The sequence below is a fragment of the Poecile atricapillus genome, chromosome 5, assembly GCF_030490865.1.
Source record: "Poecile atricapillus isolate bPoeAtr1 chromosome 5, bPoeAtr1.hap1, whole genome shotgun sequence".
Classification (NCBI taxonomy): Eukaryota; Metazoa; Chordata; class Aves; order Passeriformes; family Paridae; genus Poecile; species Poecile atricapillus.
The window spans coordinates 4,667,416-4,688,565 of NC_081253.1; the positions used below are offsets into that span (position 1 = coordinate 4,667,416).

General features: G+C 38.8%; 1 protein-coding gene across 1 annotated transcript in view; it reads left to right on the forward strand.

The window, feature by feature from the left end:
• Positions 1-5,821: 5,821 nt before the first annotated feature.
• The window catches only part of LRP1B (LDL receptor related protein 1B), a 473,299-nt gene continuing 457,970 nt past the window's right edge, over positions 5,822-21,150 (forward strand). The window contains exons 1-4 of the mRNA XM_058839737.1: positions 5,822-6,031; positions 6,832-7,011; positions 10,265-10,391; positions 13,773-13,898. Of these exons, the coding sequence (XP_058695720.1) occupies positions 5,822-6,031; positions 6,832-7,011; positions 10,265-10,391; positions 13,773-13,898 (643 nt within the window). The remainder of the gene's footprint in view (positions 6,032-6,831; positions 7,012-10,264; positions 10,392-13,772; positions 13,899-21,150) is intronic.

A 21,150-nucleotide genomic window follows, 5' to 3' on the forward strand; every position in this document is an offset into this window, starting at 1 on the left:
CAAACACATTTCAGTGGGTCACAGCCATAATTCTTCATATATCTTTTTATTTCTTAATTTTTTTTTTCAGACAGAAAAGAACAGTGTCACTGTTCTGCCACAGGTGTGCTTTCTGTAAGATGGCACTTTAAATCTACTTGAGCGTCATTATTGTAGAGACTCAAACAGTTTAGATCTTAATTGATATTAATAGGAATAACCCTCAATGACGTGAACTTGGCAAGCCAGAAATTGCAGCTGTTCTCAGCACTAGTGGCAGTAACAAAGATAATTAATTGTTTTTCCCTGGGAGATATATTTAGATTTCACAAACTAAATATTCCATTCCCTGAGCCCTAATTCAGGCTTGTATTTGTTCTGCAAATACAGGAAGTGAAACTAAAGTTAATATTTTTTGACTGTCACACCATAATGTGAACTATTGCAATTAGTTTTGAGACATAAAGTATTTAAAATATTTATTACACAAGTCTTCTAGTGATAACGTAAACAGTTGATGTAGTGTGTGATTTTGTTAGCATAAAGTAAGTAATAATTTGATATTTTTATTTTTTTTGTTGGTTTATAAGAGCTGGTACTTTACCTGGCCTCAGCTGTAGTGTGCAAAGGGGATCATATTGGATATCGCAGAGCACTTGTTCCTGGCAGAGTTTTAGACAGAAAGTATTCCTGCTTTTTCATTTGCTAAGAACTTGCAGTCAGCATTATAATCCTCCAGGATTATTAAAGAATACATCAAAGTTCAGTTTTGAAGTGCACAGGGATGTATTAATGGCACTCAAAATGTTTATACCCATCATGCAGGAGGACTCTGTCTGGGTTATTGATTGCCAGGCATTAAACTCTTTGGTTTTGCTTAAATAAGAGTGGGAAGGAATCTTCACAGATCCTTCCCCTGTCTCAGCTGCCAGTGGGCTGAGGCACCTGGGGAGTATTTACTTCTTTCTGGTTCTTGAAGCTGTAATAGACACCCCCACAAGAATGCATATTCATATGCTCCAAGTGTGTGTTTTTTATTAACACTTATTTTCATGGTGGTTGTAAAACTCATGCATTTAAATGCAGAGCTCTAAAGCGATGGCATTTTGAGTGAGGGTTTCTTTCACTGGCTATTTATTTCTACAATAGAAAGTCCCTGCCATGGGTATAATTTTGTCTACACTGATAACATCCACCCTGAAAGCGTAACATGCATGGGATGCTCCGTTGCTTGCTACAACAGTAATTTTCCTTTACAGGTCTTAAATCTCTGATAACCTAAAAATGTGGAGCTGCCTCAGGTTGGGCTGAACACAGAGGCAGCAGCACTGAGCAATGCAGGTGCCCTTCAGCCCCTCCACAACCACCCTTCCCAGTCAAGAAATGAGGCTTTATTTCCCCAGACTAATATGGCACTAAACCACCAAACTAAACATTTACCTTTGTGATGTAAATATTTCCTAAGCTCAGCTTCTTTCAAATCCTGCAGTTATTTGCTCTGCTCAGTGCAAAGCATGGACTTTGCAGCAGGAAAATGTATTCTTTATGAATGGGATGAAGCTCTTTTCTTCACTTGCATCTTAAATGCAATCAAAATGATCCATCATGCCCTGCACACAGCAAAAGGAATAGGTATGATGAAAGTCTGATTACATGTAATCAGCTGCAGTAGTGATTTGAATGTTTTGTCCCATATCTTCCCTCAGCCTACTGCTCAGAAAAGCTACTGCTTTTAGTGTATTAAAAGAATTTACTTGAGTTCATCAACTGGGTCAGTTCAGAACCCCATTTCTCTGGATCTCCCTTGGTTTTTTGACCATTACATGGCTGGAATATCAGTTACTTTGGATAATTAACAGAAATATTAACAGTATTGCACAATCTATGCTGGCACTCAGGTCCACAGCTTCTTAACAATAGTGGATTTGAGAGGTAAAACTGCTTTTTTGCCCGTGTCTTAGAACTGTTAACAAATCCCCAGCTGGGGGAAACAGAAATGGAATGCTACAAAAAAAAACCACCTAAGAAGTATTGCTATGAGTGTGGTCATAGATCAGGCCAAACCATCTCTTCCTGGAGTGTGTGTACGTAGATTCTGCAGGAATTGTTAAGGATTGTGTCTGCTCCAGTGATTTAGCTCAGTTAGTGAGTGTGTGGAGCAGCTGCAAGGAATAACCAGCGCAGCACCGACAGAGCAGTCCTGTCGGTAATTCTCCAACTCGAGCCCACTCACAAGTGAAATCGTTCTGCTGCAGAGCTCCAAAGCTGTGTCTGTCTTCTGGGGAGAATTGCCTGCTCTCATGCTTCTGCATCTCTTTCTTTCCTGCTGCTAGAATATAATTAAAGTTGCTAAAAATACATGCTTTCTAATATTGTTTTTTCTGTGTAGGCGGCTGCTGTTACTCTGTTCTCAGGGGAGGAGGTGGTATAAAGATGAATGTCACTTAACTCTGTTAAGTGGTCCATATTGCACAGGGATATAAAAGCTCCTTGTTTGTGGCCTGATCCAAAGTCCCATGAAGTTTTAAAATTTATATATATAAAGTGAAGTCTTCTGGCTTTGTTAGATTTACAGAACTATTTTTTCCCCATCAGAAGAAAGACTTCTGAAAACTACCACTTTCATGTTAGCTGTGAGAATTTACATTCTTACTGCTGAGGGAACTAGTAGAACAAACGGGGCCATAATTACTGTGCTTTTACAATACCAACATTATACTTAATTATGGTTTAGTCTGCAGAGCACTCTGTTTAATAATCCCAGCAGACATAGTTTGAGCTTGTGTTTTTGCATCACCTGGGTGTAGCTGGGGACAACTGGCGGGGCTGTCATGGAAGAGACAGTTGACAAGATTTTACTTATTTTAGAGTATAAAGCATTGGCTCACCTTTGATATACATGAAATAACTTAAGGGTGAGCTGGAATCAGCATTTGGAGGCAAAGCAGCTCAAATGCAAAGAGAGTCTTTGTTCACTTTTTGTGTGCTAAAACCAGGGCATAATTTTCTTTTCACAGTCTCAGCAGCTCGCAAAGCTGGTAATAAAATCCTCAGCACCCCTGCTGATGAAGTGAGATCTGCTATTGCTAACAAAGGTTAAACATTCATCATCCTTTTGACCTGTTAAAATTATTCCATCTGCAGGTTTGATCCTGAGTTTACCACCTGTCCCATGCCTTTTGGTTTCTATTTAAAGATGACCAATTTTTTCTGAATGTGAAATTCTTGATTTCCTCTCCTGCCTCCTCAGCCATCATTTAAATTGTAATTATCTTTTCCTCACATATGGAAAGTCTCAAAAATAACTTAAAGATTTTTGGACAGAGAGAGGAGCCATGAGGAGCCTGAGTCTGTATTTGTGATGGATCTCCTCCAGCCTGTTCTCTGGTGAGACCTTCCCCTGTGAAACCCGGGTATGTCGTATTTGTTCAGGTGTCCACCAACTCCTTGTTCAGCACATCAGGGTTATGATCCTCATTTCCATGACTGCAGTGGAATTTCTTCAAAGTTAAAGTTTTCTTGGCCACCCTTCAGTCCCCAGACTCCAGGATAGATTGAAGAAAGCAGTTACGTTAAAAATTAAATTATTTCTTCCTGGGTTTTTGTGCAACTAAAACATTTACTCTGCATACCATCCTATCGATTCTGTTCCTGATGCTGTCTTTAATTTTCTAATTGCCTGCTTCTCTTGACCATCCTGTGTGACACAAATAGCCTCAGGGACTGCGGGGATTTGAAAAACCAATAGCTGAGGAAAGCCTTCCCATAGGAATGCTGCCTCTGAATTAAATGTTTCCTCCACAAGGATATATGGGACTCTTCTGGCTTTTGTCAAGTGTCCAAATGTCTTGTCAAGAAACTTTTAAAATTATTTCAACCAAGTTGCTTGATAACATTATATCCAAAGCTGTCTTTATTTCCTTTGTATTTGTTTTGTTAGCTGTTTTTTTTATAGTATTTTTTGAATAATAACACTTATAAATTATAATAAAATGTCACCTTAATAAACAAAGGAATAATTATCTAAACTGATGGTTCCTTGGATTTTGTTTGCCTTTGAATAATTCCATACTTGATTTATATATAATTTTTCTTTTAAGAAAAATATGTTTATGCTTTAAAGCATTCAATATTTTTTTTAAAAAATTTGTTTTAGTAACATTTAATAATTGAGTGATAGTACTTGGTTTTCCTTGCATGATGAACCAGTGGTGACTGTAGAATGCAACTTGGGACAAGAGCTTGTTCCTGCAGTAAAGCTGCAGGAGAAGGGTGACTCTGCTCCCTTTGAAAATAAAGGTGTTTGTTATCAGTCCGAACTTGAAGCCTGTGAGAGTCTTCTCATCCTTTTATCAATCCAGCTGTTCTCCTTAGTGCCGAGGCTTTGGCCATTTCCTCCTTGTTTCATCCTTAATCCTGTGTGTGGTCCCTGACGGCTCACCCAGTGCCATTCCTGCTGTCCTGGGGATGGGGCAATAAATCCAAGCAAAGAGGCTTTCACCACTTGTCTGTGTGACACCAGGCTGATATCACATCTGTCCTTTACTCTGATCCTTCCTTGTAACATGGACTTTTTTGGCAAAACGCAAACTGCCCTGAAAAATACCATTTTAATTTTTTTAGCCAAAACCTTTTGCTAAATATTGCGTCTTGCTTCCAGTGAATAATATGTTTGCCTGTTCAGAAAATCACATTGAAGACATACTGACAGCAGCAGCTAATATCACGATGCATTGCTCTCTAGTGGTGTGAAAATTAACATTCAATGTATGCATTTCCAAATTACCCTTAAATTATTGGTGTTAGATCATGCTATCAAGAAAGTCAGACCTGAACTGCCGAAGATCACAATTGTAACTACTTTCCCAACTGTTAAATTGCAATTAAACCTATATTAATCAACCCTTAGGTGTGCCTTTTACTTAATTCTTACAATTTAACTTGGAACTGTTGATTGTAGTTATTTAAAAAAATGGATACAATTTCAGTAGGGCCCAGCATAAATGTGGAGATGTTTGTAGGATTAGAGTCAATTTTTAAAGGTTTACATGAGAAACAGATTATTTTTTGTTGCAAGTTTTTAATATTACTACTATATTTTTAATATTTGATGATAGCCAACTTGAATAAAACAGTTAATCCTGGTAATGAAATTTTTCTTTTTTGCTCTTTATGTAGACACTATTTAGAAAGGAATTTTAGCTTGGTTTTCCCCTAGTTCTCTCATCCTTTCAGTAACGGAGTATAGTTTAAAGTTATCTTTGTATTTAACCCCATTTCCCTGTAGGTTAATTATCCTAATATAAAACAAATGTGTATTAAACATATGCAGTTGCTTATGGAAGCAGATTTGGCTGTTTCATTTAATATAAGTCTCTTGTTACACAAAACAAACCCGTCATATTTAAGATTTCTCTGGTCATTAAAACTAAATTATGTAATAGGCTTCCATCTGCTATTGAAACCTGTTCATCATTATTTTGTGTCATTTTAAGTGGAAGCATTCTGAGAAATGCTTAGTGACAGCAGGCTTGGCTCTCCTGGCTCTGAGAGCAGGGTAGGACATGGCTTCTTTCCTTTCCATATGCAAAAATGAATGCATTGTCTTCTGAGAAGGTTTTCTCCAAGAGTTTGGTTCTCACTTCTCCAGCCTTGCCATCTTCTGCACTATTCTGTATTTCCTTTGTGCTGTTAGGCTGCGTGCAAGTCTCGAGCTCCTCCCCACGTGTCTCCCAGCCCATGGCATTGATGGCTGTGGGATGAGCTCAGCGCTGCCGTCCATCAACCCCACGCGTGTCTGGGTGACACTGCTGGTGCTCAGCAGAGCAGGCAGCACTGAGTGATGGCAGTGGAGCCACAGGGAGTGGGCAGGGAAGATGAATGGCCCCGTGCTGCTGCGCTGGAGCGAGAGCTGAGCGCACGGGATCGGAGCCCGCTGGGACAGATGTGGGATCTGCAGGAACAGGAGCCAGGCAGGGCAGGAATTGCACTGCTGCATCCAACAACCTGTGAGGGAGCTGGACTGGGGAACTTTGTGAGAACAAACCATTTGGTTGGTAGAACATTCTATGATTTTATGATGAACCTTTTTGGTATCCTATCCAAGATGTAATTTTTGGATACGGTAAAAGGAATGAAATTTGTGCTTGAGTCCTAAAACAAACAAGAAAATCAAGCACCAGTGCTAACATAGCCTCAACATCCTCTTCTAGGGATATAAAAGAGAAAGTAAAGAAGACTGTTCAATTCAATCCAGATACTTTATGGTTCCTTCCATACTGCTTTTAATTTTTTAATCCTTTATGATAATTTATTTTCTCTCTTTTCTCAGTATAACGTTGTTTTCCCAATTACGCAGTAGATCCCTAGATCTTACCTATCTATATCTTTCCCTCATAAAGTTATCTGCACTTTAAAAGAAAACAAGAAAATTTACTTTTATTTAAAGTGATGATAAGCAGAGAATATTTTTTCTTATTATTTCCATAAAGTTCCCAGTATCTAAAATATCTTAACAGTTTATGTGCTTTTCCTTCCTTGTGCGGACAGATGTCATTCTATTAGAGTTTGAAATATTCAAGTGAAATGGCTTTGTTATGTTTTTTACATGGTAAGAAAACTACAGATTTAAAACAATGACATCATTGATTAGCCTTTGATAGATGAAATTTATCTAAATTAATTATCTTTTAGTATTTGCTAAAAACGTTCATATGTGAAAATTCACGGTGATAGAACATCTGCTCAGCAGAGGGCTTATCAAAGGTATTGTAATAAGCTATGTAATGAACATTTCAGCTTTCAAAAGAGAAAATATTTTGCGTGGCATTTATTTAAATAATTTGTCTCAAGTCGGGATTTCCATCCCACTTTAAGAAAAAGAAGCAATTTTACCATGAAAATATTATAATTGAATTTGGAGGCTGTACAGCTCAGCAAATGAAGAATCATAACTTGGAAATATCTGAGTTCCAAGAGCTGGCACAGACAGGAGATGAAAAAGATTCATTTGAAGTCCCGCTTGGAGGCACAGTGAGTGGCGCTCTGCGACAAACTGGGTTTGAAATCGGCACCCGGTGACTCGTCCTCAGTCCCCATCCGTCTGCTCATTGCTTGTGCTCTTCAGGAGTTCTTCTGTCAGACCTTTTGGAGGTTTGATCCTGGGAGCAGCTGAAAACCTCAGTCTTTTCTCCACTGAGCTTCCTGATGAAGCAGGAAACATGTTTGTGTACAAGAAATCTATTATTCAAGTCATCACTCCTAGAATTTCTTTTCCACATGAAAGTTTGTGCTGCTTCTCCAAGTACATAGGAAGTGTCTTATGTAAGAGCTCCTGTGAAGGGTCTTGCCATGATACTTGCAGTTCCTTCTAAAAACCTATTTTTTATTTCTGTATATTTATGAACTTTTTCAAATCTTCTGTCACAAGCATTTCTTCCTGTCAGCAGGAAATGAAATTATAATATTAAGAACACACTATGATAATACAGGCTAAGGTAGTGGAGAGGCTCAGAGGTTTTCACATTCCATATAAATGCTTTTTTTAAAGTCATTTCATTCTTTGACATGGGAAAGAAAGAAGGGTTGTTTCAGTGGAAGCCTTTGAAGGCTTTCCACAAATAAGAACATTTTTGCTCATGTTCACCCTGGCACTGGCTGTCAGCAGCTGAAAGGGCACCTTGTTGACTCCAGCACAGGGCTCGTCACTCTTCACACACAGAGGGATAAGTGATGGTCACTTTGACCCTCCACCCTGACATTTACATTTAATCCACCTCAGGCTGTTGGGAAAGAAGGACCACTTCACCCTGGGGAATGTGTTTGCATGTCTCTTCCAGCTTTCAAGGTGGTGAAGGATAATTGTGAAGAAATGGTTCAGAGGGAGCTTGTTTGGCCTCTGGCCTCCTTTCTTTGTAGGGCTACTGGGAGCAGGGGTTGGAAAATGGCAGGATTGAAGTTAATGTGTTTTTATTAGGGTCTCTCTGTTGTGTTAGAGAAGGTACCTGGCAATTCTGTGGTATTTCTGTGCCATTAAGGAACATAACTATCATGTCATTTCACAGTTTGGTGAGATAGGTGTTATTCTGTTACCCTTTGCTGATTAGATAAAAAATTGTCTCGGGAATATTTGGGTGTTTCTCATTATCTGAGTATTTATTAAATTTCTCTGTCCATAGATTGTGCCAAGTTGAGTCTGAACAAAACCTTGTTCAAACCCAGGAGGGGACTGGGATCATCCCCCCCTAGTGAAAATATGTTTTTGGCAAAGAATGAGCCAAAAAGAACAAGGAGCAAGACAACCCCTAAACTCATTACCTGCCCACTTCCAAAAACACTCCAGGATTTTCATCAATCAGTGAACATTTCTCATCTTCTTCTTAGTACTGACCTCTATCACTATTTGCTTAATCTGATCCATAAACTATAGTAGCACAGAGCAAGTTTAAAAAAAATGTATGAGGAATTTTTGTAAACTGTGTGATGTAAATAAGGAATTTGAACATAATTATGGAGTGAGATCTGGGATGTCTGATGTTACTCCAGTCTCTAAAGAAGATGCCTGTGACCTTGCTGGGTGGGATATGTGCAGACTGAGGAAAGTTTACCCATAGAATTTAAACATGTGTAGCTTAAACTGAGCATCTGGTGCTTTTACTGACAGGTACCTGTGTGTGTGCCTTGCCTATGGATAAAGCTGATTAGTAAATGCTGTGTAAGTGATAACTATTCTACCAAGAGCTGAACAGGTACTCATGAAACATCCGTATTCCTGTTTAAAATGCTACATGTGAACATAGCAGCAGCTCCTTAAGCCCCTTTGCATTGTGGAAGCACAAATCAGGGATTGGTAGAGCTTGTGAGAGATTTTTGGGTTCTGTAAATAAAATTTCATGACTTTGAGCACAGCATTATACTGAACTGGGTAGGACAGAAATAAAGTGTATCATAATAATATTTTTATACTCTGAATGTTAACCTCTGTTTGCTGTTTTGCAAGACACATCTCAAGGATTTTGTCTGTAGTTTTGTGCTGCAAAAATGTAAATGTTTTGCTCTATGCTGGGCTCTAAAAATGTAGATTTAACTCCAAAGGTATGAAAGGTTTGAAAAGTATTATATAAAGTTTGAAATTCATAAGTAGGAAGTGCTGTGCATGCTTTTTCTTCACGTCTCCCTTTCAGTTACAGTAATTTAGGTTTTGGTGCATGATGAATTCTGTCATAAATTACTACCGGAATATACTTTTCAACTTTCGAGTAAATTTTGCTGAAATTAATCTGGAAACCCTCCCATGTTTCCATGAGAGATCAAAGAAAATCCCAAATGGAAAACATGCTTTTGAGAGAGGGAAAAAAATAGTTCTGAGTCCTTAAACTCTTGTAATGAAGATAACTTAATTAAAATCAAAGCAAAACTAATTAAGAACTTAAAAATGCAAGTTTTTGGTTGCATAATATCCCTGAAATAAGGCAGAATGGGTTTATTATGATTGGCAGAATTCCTGGTTGGGCAGACAGGTGATGCCAGTGGATCCCAATGGAAATGCAGAACTAGATTGCAGTTTTCTGACCACTCCTTTTGGCCTTTCTGCTCTTTGTTAGTCTTCCTGCTCTTTTGCTTCTGAAAAAAAAAAGAAAGAAAAAGCTATTTTGGCAGGAAATTCCTCTTCTCTCCTATGAGTTTTTTTCTGGGTATGCAGCTGGAGACAAACCAGTTGAGGTCTATCAGTTTATCATTTTTATTCGTAGATTTCATGGTCCATTCCTTGATTTAACCATTATCAATTGGAAAAAAAAAACATGTTCACACACACACATCCCCCTCATCTGTGCATCTTTTCATCTTTTTTTTGCCCTTTTCCTTGAAAATGAAGAGGGAACTGAAAATTTCAGCTTTTTAATTTTTTTTAATGTTTTTTACTTAACATAGTAAAAATATTAAGTGCAAAATTAAATGTGGTCAATTTGTGAGGCATTCTTACATCACATTGATCTTTAGCTATTGCTATGAAAGCTTTTAAATATTACATTGTGATGATATCTTATCCTTCAACATTCATTCCCATCGTGCCTGTGTCACATGCTTCAAAAGCTTCTCTAGAAATGTGCTTTTTGGGTGCACATTTGTGCTTTTTTAGCGTGCACATTTGTTTTTTCTGAATATTTAGTGAAAGCCTGATGAGCAGGCTCCCTGCTCGAACGGATCAGGACTTTATCAGGCTGAGTTTTGCTCACTTTGAAGAGCGTTGCCATATGGGAGGTTTGTTTTTCTCTGGCTCTCTCAGGTGCTCTTGGCAGATGGAGCTGGAAGTGCTCGGAAGACAGAGCACCAAGCAACTCCCATCCACGCGGCTGAGGGGTCACCAAGACACAGCAGGAGCCACAGGGAGCCAAAGCAAGGGACTGCTGGAAGTGGGAAGCACAATTCAGGAATTCAGCAGCTTCTCTGGGCTCCTGGTTCCTTGACCAAGGCAGTTCTTAATTAGATTCACAGCAAATCGTTTCCAGTCTCGTGCCAGAGCTGGAGAGCCCTCAATTATAGAAATGTTATCTCCCATATAGTTCTTTTCAAGAGCTCTCTTGACCTGCTTTTCTTCATTGCATTCCCTCAAATAGGAAGGATCCAGATCCCTTTGACCCTGAACACTCCATGTGATCACAGGCAGTGATCTCCATATCCCTACTTATTTAGGAGCTGAATGCAAGTTTACAGAGGCAAATGTCTTTTTAATGCAGGAGCACCCCTGGTCCAGGCAGACATCAGTCACTGCCTTGTGTGCTGCTTGGGTGATTGGTTTGTTTCCCTTTTTTATTCTTTTCTTTTATCATCATAATGGAATTTTGGATTTCCAAGTTCAGTGTAATTTCATACATTATAATCCTAGTTGCTTTCCTAATGAAGATTTTGAGCTTTGTCCTCTTTAAAAAATGTTCATATATTTAAAAAAAAAAACAACTAAAATCAACACATTTTTGGCTGTTTTTAATTTAAAATAAATGCACCAGGTTTCTTTTTTCTTTTTTAAAACTTTCCTTCTAAGAGCCACTGCCAGGTGTTTGCAGCATAGGATAGGAGCATAGGAGTAGTATCCTTAGGGAGGCAAAGCTTTCATTTACCCATAGAGGGATGATTTCTCACCATCTGCTCTGCAGCTCAAAGAACTGGGATGTTAAAAACGTGAATTTTCCCATCCACTGGGAGCTTTCCTGCACAGCTCACGTATTACAGAAGGAAAAAGGTGTCACTGGAAAGAACTGTTTAACTTCTGTGCCATCACAGATGACTATTTTTTAGCAAGAGAATTGCTGTGTTTTTTGTTTTGTTTTTTTAAAGCCCACTAATTAGTGCATGTTCATGATTAACTGGTCAGATTCATTCTGTAAAGATAACAGCTGAAAATAAAAATAATTCTATAGTTATGCAAAACAAAAACATTTAAGAAAGCACTTTCAGAACAAATAAAACCCTGAGGTAATATTAAACTGTTTTATTCTAAACAAAATCTATTTTTCAAAGTGTTTTATAAGTTAGTGGGTTTTTTCACTCTGCTAAGTCTTTCTCAGGATAGAGAAAATAAAAAAGCTCAGATCTCCATAATTCTGTATGGTTGCATAAAATGGAAAGTGAGAATTTAACAGTATGGAAATAGCTTAATTATTTCCATTAAAAACAAAAACAAAATAGTAGCAAACAAGCCTTTTTTCAAGTACACACACTCAGCTCTGAACTCTATATGAAATTGCTTTTTTAAAACTTTATTATCCAGTTACTTAAGCTATTTTCATAATATTTGTCCAAAAGAGGAACAAATGTAAGATTTTTTTTGTGTAGACATCTGTGACCATCTGCAGATTTGAAAGAAGCTGTTGCACTAGGGAAGAATAATCTCCCTGCCAGGTTTTGTTTCAGACAAGATTTCTATTCTATAGGTGTTGTACATGTGGCTGTTTGGGGAGGTTCATGTAGAACCAGACACTTGTGTGACCTTGACTGTAGAAGTGTTTTCACAACTTTACATTTCTATATTTATTCAGTAGTATTTATCACTTAGCTGTCAGTTCAGAAACCTCTCAAATAAATAAAAAAAATAAACTAGTTACTCTTAATATTGAAAGAATTTTCAGCTATTTTTTGCTCTGTGGAATAATCATTCCAGAGCTGAATAAAAAAGTGGACATGTTTGGCAATGCTAATTTTAGTATTCCCAGGTCTGTTAGAAGCAGATGTGCAATGCACAGAAAATTACAGTTCATCCTGTAGTAAAAGCAGAAATGCATCATGGATTTCGAGAATACTCTAAAACCAAATATTGCAGAGCTCTTCTGTGTGTTCCTCACACTGCTCTACATCTTTGAAATGCTAAAACTTGCCAAACTCTGCCTCTTTCTGACTTGCAGGATGGTTTTTCAAGATGTGCTATCAAAGCAGGGCTTTTAATCATCTCCCTGAAAGCTTTAAGCAAAACCACTCCATGTAAACTTGCACTCTTAATTATACAGTTGCTCATTTTTGCTGTTGAGGGGAAGGAATTAAGATATAACAAAAATCCTTTCATCCTTCAGGCTTAAAAGAAGTTGTGATATAGTTATTTTAAGAAATATGAAATATATCTATGCAGTAGTTGCAAATTTGGCTTGTTGTAAAATTGGATGGCATCAGTAGTTGAGAACCTGACCGTGGAAATGAGGCCTGAACACAGAAAATAATTAAATAACTTTAATAAAGTATTCTTGTTGTTTTTTGCTTTGGTAATAATGCAATCCCATGGCTTTTGGAGGAACTAAGCCAATGGAGAGATCTCCAAGTGGAATGGGTTTTGTCTTCTCCTTTATACTTGGTTTGATGTCTTTGTGGCAGTATTGACTCCAGTGAAGTTATTTCTCTCTTGTGCCAGTGTAAAAATAATGAGGGAATCTTTTCCCAGCAATCTGCAATGTAACCTTGTGGAAGACACTACTGTAATTTATATATTGATAAAATGAATATAATATATTGCACAGAGGTTTTGTGAGCTTTAATTAATATTAGAATAGTTTTACATTGAATAATGATAGAATAGTCTTGAGTTAATTAACTCTCGATCTCAAGGACATCAGCCTGTGGTGGTCGAATGCAGCAGATAGTGTGGGTGTGCCAAACTTCCAGAATTGCCTTCTTTTAAAAGCCATTGTTTTCAAGGTGCCCTGGTCGTTGACTTCAAATTCTTTGTTTGCAAATTCATCACAATAAAATAATTTTTCTGTAAAATGGAGGGAGGATTTGGTCATTAAAATGTGTCTAAGGAAATAGTAAATAATAGATATATTTATTTAAGTAGAATTTTGACTGCCTACAAAAATACATCCCTGAAAAATTTGATTACTTGAAGCAATTTAAAAATGTTTTCTGTGGCAGGAGAGGTGAGTTGGGAGCCTCCCTGCTGGTAACACGACATTAAATCTTGTCAGTTTCTATCTAGTGAGCAGATTTACTTAATGGTGAAATATTTAGAAAAAAACAGATTTTCTTAAAAGTTTATTCCATAAAAGTAGCTCATGGTGATGTTGTCCCTGTCAGGTTGGAAGGGTAATGGGCAGCTCCCACTGAATCCTCAGCTGGATGTTAGAGTTCCCTAAGAGAGGGTACCAGATACCACTAAATTATTGCTTCATATTGTTCCTAGCATTTGTTTTGATTTTTTTTTTAATAATTTCATTTTCACTTTTGATTTTCATTGTTCCATTTTATTTTTTAATTTCAATTTTTTTTCCTTCACCTTTAACCATTTCACTGTAACCCATTCTCATTTCCAGAAGAGCATCCCTTGTGTGACGTAGGGGAGTTCCTGTGCCACGATCGTGTCACTTGTGTGTCCTGGCACTGGCTGTGTGACGGGGAGCCCGACTGTCCCGATGATTCTGATGAGTCCTTAGACACCTGTAAGTAAAGGAGCACCCACTCTTCTCTTTCATCTCCCTTTAAACTGTAACATTTTCACTCTCACTAACTACACAACTGAAAGAACAGATTCCGTTTTGTTTTGTAAATCCTGTACGAATGTTCCTGTTGAGGAGAGAAGGTTTCATCCTTAGTCCAGGTGAGAGACAGAAAGGGAGGAGATGGAAGGTGTTTTTCTCTGTTCTGAGCACTGTCACTGTGTGTGCCCTCTGCTTTCCCTGAGCTGTCCAGGGGCTGAGAGAGGCGAGGTAACGTCAGGCACAGGAAAATGTGCTCCTCTAAATATATTTAGGGGTGGAAGAGAAGAGTGCAAAGTATTTTCAATACAACTATGAAAAGCATACAAACATCAAAGAGAGGAATGAAAGACGATGTGAGAGCTGTGAGGGGGAAATAAGCAAAGAAAAGAAGATGATGGAAAGCTTTAATAAAACATATTTAATTATAGTGAAGTTGATTTTTTTAATGTGGCTAAGAGCTTTTGAACACCAGAGTAGCAACCTTACAGACTTTTTTCTTATCAGCCTTGTAGACTACTGATGAGGTGTTATTAAATCTTAATGTTCCCTTGTTTCCTGTGTTCTGAGGAAAATGAGGGAATTTCCTGATTTTATCCCCAGGATAATCATTTAATGTAAGAGAAGAACCATGTATTTTGTATCAAAGCAATACTGCCAATCAGGAAGGCTGGAAATGGGGTTTGCTGCTCAAAGAAAAGAAAATATCAAACATCAGACGGTATTTAGGAGTCTAATCTTTAAAATGAGGGACAGAAGCTGAAGATGTCTGGGAGCCATTTGTGTCTGGGTGAACAATGCTGATTGCAGCCTTCCTGCTCCCATAACTGATCAGAAAATTGCCTTGGGGGCTGTGGCCAGGGTGCTCTGATTAACCACCTTCCACAGGCTTTGGGATTCTCAGCAACAACATCCTGCAGTGGGAAATCTTGGCTACAGCTTTTGTTACTGCACTGCTGATTGATTACCCCCTTCTCTGATGTGTTTCTAAACACAGCGTTAATATGTGCAGGTAAAAGTTCTTCTAACTAATGAATATCAAGATAGGAGCACACAAATGGTCACACACAGAGTTTTTATCTTGTCTTGTGATATTCTCCACGTGGCTCCAAATCCAACAGCTTGCTGGATGCCCAGATCTCTTCCTCTTGAGAACTTTGTATGGTTATTGCACCGGTTTGTAAGACCTGTGTTCAGCAATGCCATTTAAAGGCTTGGCATATTAAAAAGATGGCATTTGGAGTTTATTGGTGGCTTGAAGGAAAAAAAGGAGGGAGTGTGAAAGAGAACCTACACTTTTCCTAACATCAACCAGCGCGGACCTCTTGGAAGCACCTCCCCTTTGCAAGTGTGAGCAGTTTATGTCAGATGCTTTCCTTGGGCTGTCCTAAGCCAAAGGCAGGAGTCAGCACCGTGGCTTTTCTGCTTACACAGAAGGAAGGTGTTTGAATCCTTACTCTTTTCCAGTTTCCATGGCCCTTTGCTGACGAGATGCAGGTTAATGAGCTGCCTGGGCCACAGCTGACTGTGTGGGCTGAGGTAATAATTGCCTTAGGTCTGCTGCCCTCTCTCACCTCTCAGTGCAAGTCAGCCCAGGACTGAGTGAGAACCAAGTGACAGCACTGGGACATTGGGTGAAACTTTGGTACATAATAACTCAAAATTTTGTTTTTCACTTGATGGTTCTGTATTTTTTAGTCAGCACAATTTGCTGTCAAATTGTTGAAATATGTGTGCCTACTCTGGCTTCATCAGGTAAGATTTTTCTCATTAAAAATTAATATAATGCTCCTGAATTTTCCTGCTGATACTTTGCACCACGGTGTCTGTAGGAACTTATAAATTGCATTAAAAATATTCTTATGATATATTTGATCCCTGGTGCTAATGCCAGGGACCTAGCACATTCAGTTTTTGTGCACTGAGTCGTGTGTCTGTTTGTTTCAGATGAATTTGTCAGCTCTTTTTTGTCTTACATATGATGAATTTTGTGGTGTAGCCTGACAGATATTTCTAGTTGTTCCTATAGCCGTAAACAAATGGATTTTGATTGATTTTCTGTGGATTTATGCCTAGTAATACGGTTTTCTGGGTTCTAATAATGCACAAGCATTGATCAAAGCTTTTCCTGCAAGTGGAAGTTCTTAACTTCTCTCCTGTGGGGATTTCAAAGTGTAGAAAAGGAGGGAAATTCTCAAGCTGCAGCTTTTCCCGTGGTGAGAATATGAGAAGTCTTATTAGTCTCATTGCTCAAGCATCCATTTACAGAAAACATCCAGGAACTAAATATCTTTGTGAGCAATCTCCTGGTGGTGTTTTAACCACATTTGGCAATAGAACCTGAAAGTTATTTGACTGTACTGATATGCCTGCATCAGCTAATTTCCTCAGGAAGCACCTGAAATCCTACAGTGTAGCTCCTTTATTAGTGTTTGTGAGGAGATCTAGGATGGGACAGAAAAGGGCAAATGGTGCATCCTTAGTGTTGAATTCAGTGTCTGTTGGCAAAGGCTCGGGCAGGGCTCTGTGCAGACACAACTTCGAGTTTCCAGGGGGAGTGGTAGAGGTGTCCTGGCTCTGCCTGTCTGGTTTTCCTGTCAGCAGAAAGCTTCCAGCAGCAGCCTGTTCCCGTTCTGCTTCCCACCTTCCTCTAAATGGTCTCACAAACAGCTTTGTAAAACCAGAAGTGAACTCCTACAGCACCTGCACTTGTGCTCTCCTCTGTTTCTTAGCAGCTGTGGTTCTTTCTGCTCTCTGAAGATGCTGATTTTTTACAGTACCAAGGAACCTGGCTCAGTAACTTATAATGAATAATTCAGTGAACAAATTCTGTTGCTTTTCTGTTCCAGAGTTGTTCATGAGAAAATTGATTTTTGAAAAAATAAAATTTATTAATAAAACTCTTGACCAAGTAATTTTTACACTTTCTTGGGTGGTCTCTCAGTTGTTCATGGGTTTTTTGCAAATAGTCAGGATTCAAAAATCAATTTACTAAACCTAATCAGATGATGCTGGGTTCTTCAGTAGGCTAAATCAGCAAGCTCACTTAAAATCAATGGAACTTTATCAGACAGCCCAGAATCTGGCCAGACAGTTTGGCTTTTACAGATAGCTGTGAGTCTGGAGGTTGATGCAAATGTTCAGAGAGCCTTTGCATTAAAAGGAAAAATAAAATGGCTGTCTGCAGACTCACCTGACACAGGATTTTGCTGGGACAATTACAAAACTCAAATCCATCGTTGAAAAGCTTAGGGTTTAAAAACATACCATTGACAACAATTTGTATATTTGCATCACCTGACTCCACTACTGCCTGATGTAGGCAGTTACTGCTTAGAAACATCAGTGTAATGCTTATTTTCTTGGGAATGATTTTTAGTGTTATTTTTTGGTTGTTTGTTTTATTTTTTGGTGTTTTGATTGGATTTTTTGGCTTATTTTACCATTCTTTCCACTAGTGTTGGTCTTAAGCTGTAAGTATTTGCCTCTCTCAGTGACTGTGAATAGAGAACTTCACTAATTTTTTCTATCTTAAAGATCCAGTTTATAACTTTTTTTTGGGGTACTTGTATTTTTTGTATTCCACAGTTGTACCTCTCAACAGCATATTCATCTTAAGTAAGCCATTCCCAAGGAATACCATGGTTTCTGAAACCAGACAAATATTTAATATGACCTGCTTTTCTCCTCACCCTTCTACTAACAGAGCCGAGATCTAAAATGTGCATTGGCAAATTACTCCTTCCATTTAGTACTTAAGGCTTTTTCTGTGTGTTTGGAGCTTCAGAACTCGTCTGGCTTGCATGTTGTTTTCAAATCTCATCTCAGCAATGCCTCTCTGTCAGAATGCATTCTGCCAGGGCAAGGTGAAACAAAGGAGCAGGGAGAGAAGTTGTTTCTGTTCTTTAGCTTCTTTTTTGAGACTGTGCACACTGATTATGTCTGGGTATTGTAATGCTGGGTGCAGCAGCTCCTGCAAAGGCTGGTGGTTGTCTCTCAGCCATGGAGTAGAGGAAGGTGCTGGAACAGTTCCTGATAGTCGCCCTGTGAGGAGAGAGCAGAGGTCTGAAACGAGGTTCCCCCAAGCTCCTTTTGACTCTGTCTGTGGCAGAACATTCAGCAGAGCTCTGCAGCACCACAGCCACCCATTAGAACCATCTCTGACCCCAAATACTGCTTGAATGCCATGAATAACCTATGAGAGAGAATAAAACCCTACAAGATCAGATTTCTCATTAACAGAGCAGTGCTCTAAAAGGCAATGCCATGTCCAAAAGTGTTCATTTATTTTAGCAGCAACAAAATCCAGAAAACATTTCACTCCTCACAGCAGCCAGACTGCAACTGTTGTCTCCTGTGGTCCTTGACTGCCCTTTCTTTGTGATCCTGTCACTGTTTCTCTGATATTTGAGCTTTCCTAAATGTTATCCAAATACTGTTTGCATACCTTCCACCCACACAATTTATTTGTGGCTGACTGGCCCTGCATTGAAGCAACTCTGGTTGCCATTAATAAATCATTGAATTTGAATGGTCCCTGTCTCCAGAAGTTTGAGTAGATGTACCCTTATTGTAACATGTTGAAATTATTTCTGATAATTATCTTCCTCTGGGATTTTAGGGAATGTCAGTGTCTATAGTCATGATTAAACTGAAGTTGGAGGAGCGAGAGAAATGCAGCAACCAGAAGTGCCTTGTTTCAAAGCTTGAGTCTCACTTTGTTTGCTAAAAGTGTGTCTTTCATTCTCTGGATGCTAATTATGGAAGACTAGTTTCAGAAGCTTAAAATTTGTTAATTGGGTACCTCTCTTGTAGTTCTTTTACCAGCAAAGGATAAGATAATTGGATGCAATGTTGCTCTTGTGGTATGAAACAATAAAGATAAAATTTCCTAAAGCTCCTAATTCTTTTATGAGTAGATTCATTGAAATTCAATAGAAGCTGGGATCCCAAACCACTCTTTAGTAGCTTCAGAAAATCTCAGCCCAATAAATAATGTGTACACATTGAAAGTGCACTGCCATGAAGCTGCTAAATGTAAATGAAGAAAATGCTGGACATGAGGAGAAAATGTGGTCTTGTGTTTTCACTCTATAATTTTGATGTGTGTAGTTACTGTTGAACAAGGAATCTGCTATATAAAACACCTTTTCATACCTATTTTTCAGTGAGATATTTGAGCTTGTTACTGGCCAGATATTAATTTAATCTGCTTTGAGATGATGAATGGTACTCCATTTTTCTCTCTGTATCAGGATTGTTCATATCAGTAGTGTAATACTTCTAAAGCTGTTGTAGGAAATGAACCACAACAAAATGACAAATGTCAACAAATTTTATCAAACTGCTGCTAGTTTACATAAAATTAAGTTAAGTGCTTAATGCAGCAATACAATATTGCCAGTTTTTATGCTAGCTGGTGAGAAGTGTTCCTGACAGAACAAGATGAATGTTTTGAAGGAGTATTAACTTTCCTGGTACTATTTTTACAGACCTGAAACAAAACACACTTCCTACTGAGACTCTTCTTGCAGTTTACCCTGCCAAAGCTGTTGTGGCTGGTGAACATTGGTAAAGAAAAGACTTATAAAGGCATTTTTATTCTGGCTGGAGCCTTTGCCATCCTAATTACTGGCATGTAGCCTACCAGGGCTGCTGTGCTTCCTCCCATCCAGGTAGTTTGCTGTTGTCTGCTGGGAATCATCTCAGTGACTGTGACCTGGGCTTCAGATTTTGACCTCTTTTTAATCCATACTCCATCATTTGGGAAACCAGAGAGCTCAGCCCCTCCAGGAAAGGTGGTTTTGCTGCTGTGATGGGATTGCTGGTGTTCTGAGTTTAACAGGGTGTTGTTAGAGCAAGCAGTCTGGAAAGGATGGGTGTCAGTGGTGCTCATACCCTTCAAGCCCTTTGGGAAGGTTACAGAGGAACACCCCACTGAGACAAATCTACACTGCCATCCGTGTGGAGGAGCTCAGCCTGTTCCACTGGGCTGTTTGGGGCTGCTCTTGATGATGCCCACTTGTCATCCTAAGGGGGATCATTCTTGGAGGATGTTCCTGCCTTTAGCTCCACTGATTCTGCTCCTTTTCCCTCTGGGCTCTCCATCTCTGGCTGCTGGGAGCACTTACCTTGGGCCAGGGGACAGCTTTGGTGCTTCTGCGTTGGCTTTCTGCCACAGCCAGGGTATAGGCACTGCTGTTGAGGCTCCAGAGAATATTTAGAGGTAATTCCTTTTTATAATTTCCCAATGGGCTCTAATGCCACTTCTGAGACGTGAGCCATTGTCCCATCGCTGGAATACAAGTGGATAAATGAATTTATTCACTTTTTTTTTCACGGGGAATGACTTTAAATACTTGGTGAGATTAGACAGTGTCAGGTAACACCATGGGAACTGAAATTTACACCAGGCTGAACATAATGATCTTGGAAGAGCAAGGTGTGAGTCTGTGCAACTTGAATCAGAAATGTAAAGATTCTCATTCCTGGTGAGTCAGGCACTGCTGCCTGAGCTCTAAAGAGCAGCCAACAGCAGCTTGGCCCCCAGCAACTTCATGAAGTAAGGGCTACAGTTTCAGCTTTCTTAATAAAAAGCGTTTCTTCTTAAATAATTATTTTGCAAGTGCCCTGCTACACTCAGGTATAGGTTGTAATTTGGCAGGAAATGGAATTACTTGCTTCTGCTAATTTTCTGTAAAGCATTTTAAAGACTGAAAACACACAGTTACATTTTGTGCTTTGTTGTTTTCTTTCCTTCCTCCTCTATTCTGTGTATTCATTTCACTTTGGTTTCCAGTCTGAAAGTTCTTTAACATTGTCCAAACACCCAGACCTTTTCCAGCCAAATATAATTACCTTAAAAAAGTAGCTGAAGACTTTGAATTTTATTATCATTCTGAAGTTGGTGTATGTATGCAGCTATTTAAACAGTTATTTATACCTTGCCAGTATAAGCAGCTACATTAACTCTTGCTGTAGGCAAATTATTTTGGTGAGGTGAGCTCATTTCTGGTGTGCTAGGAATGATTCTTGCCCTGCAAATATACAGCAGAAGATTTGTGTGGTGCATAAAAAGTTTAAGAAAGAAGAATTCCTTCGTTCTTTAAATGCTTTCAGTGCGCAATAAGGGAAAATCCATATAGAAGATTTTCACTTCAATGAAGTGCTGGAGTTTGTCACCATCTGAGTACATAAAATGCAGTGTAATGCATAA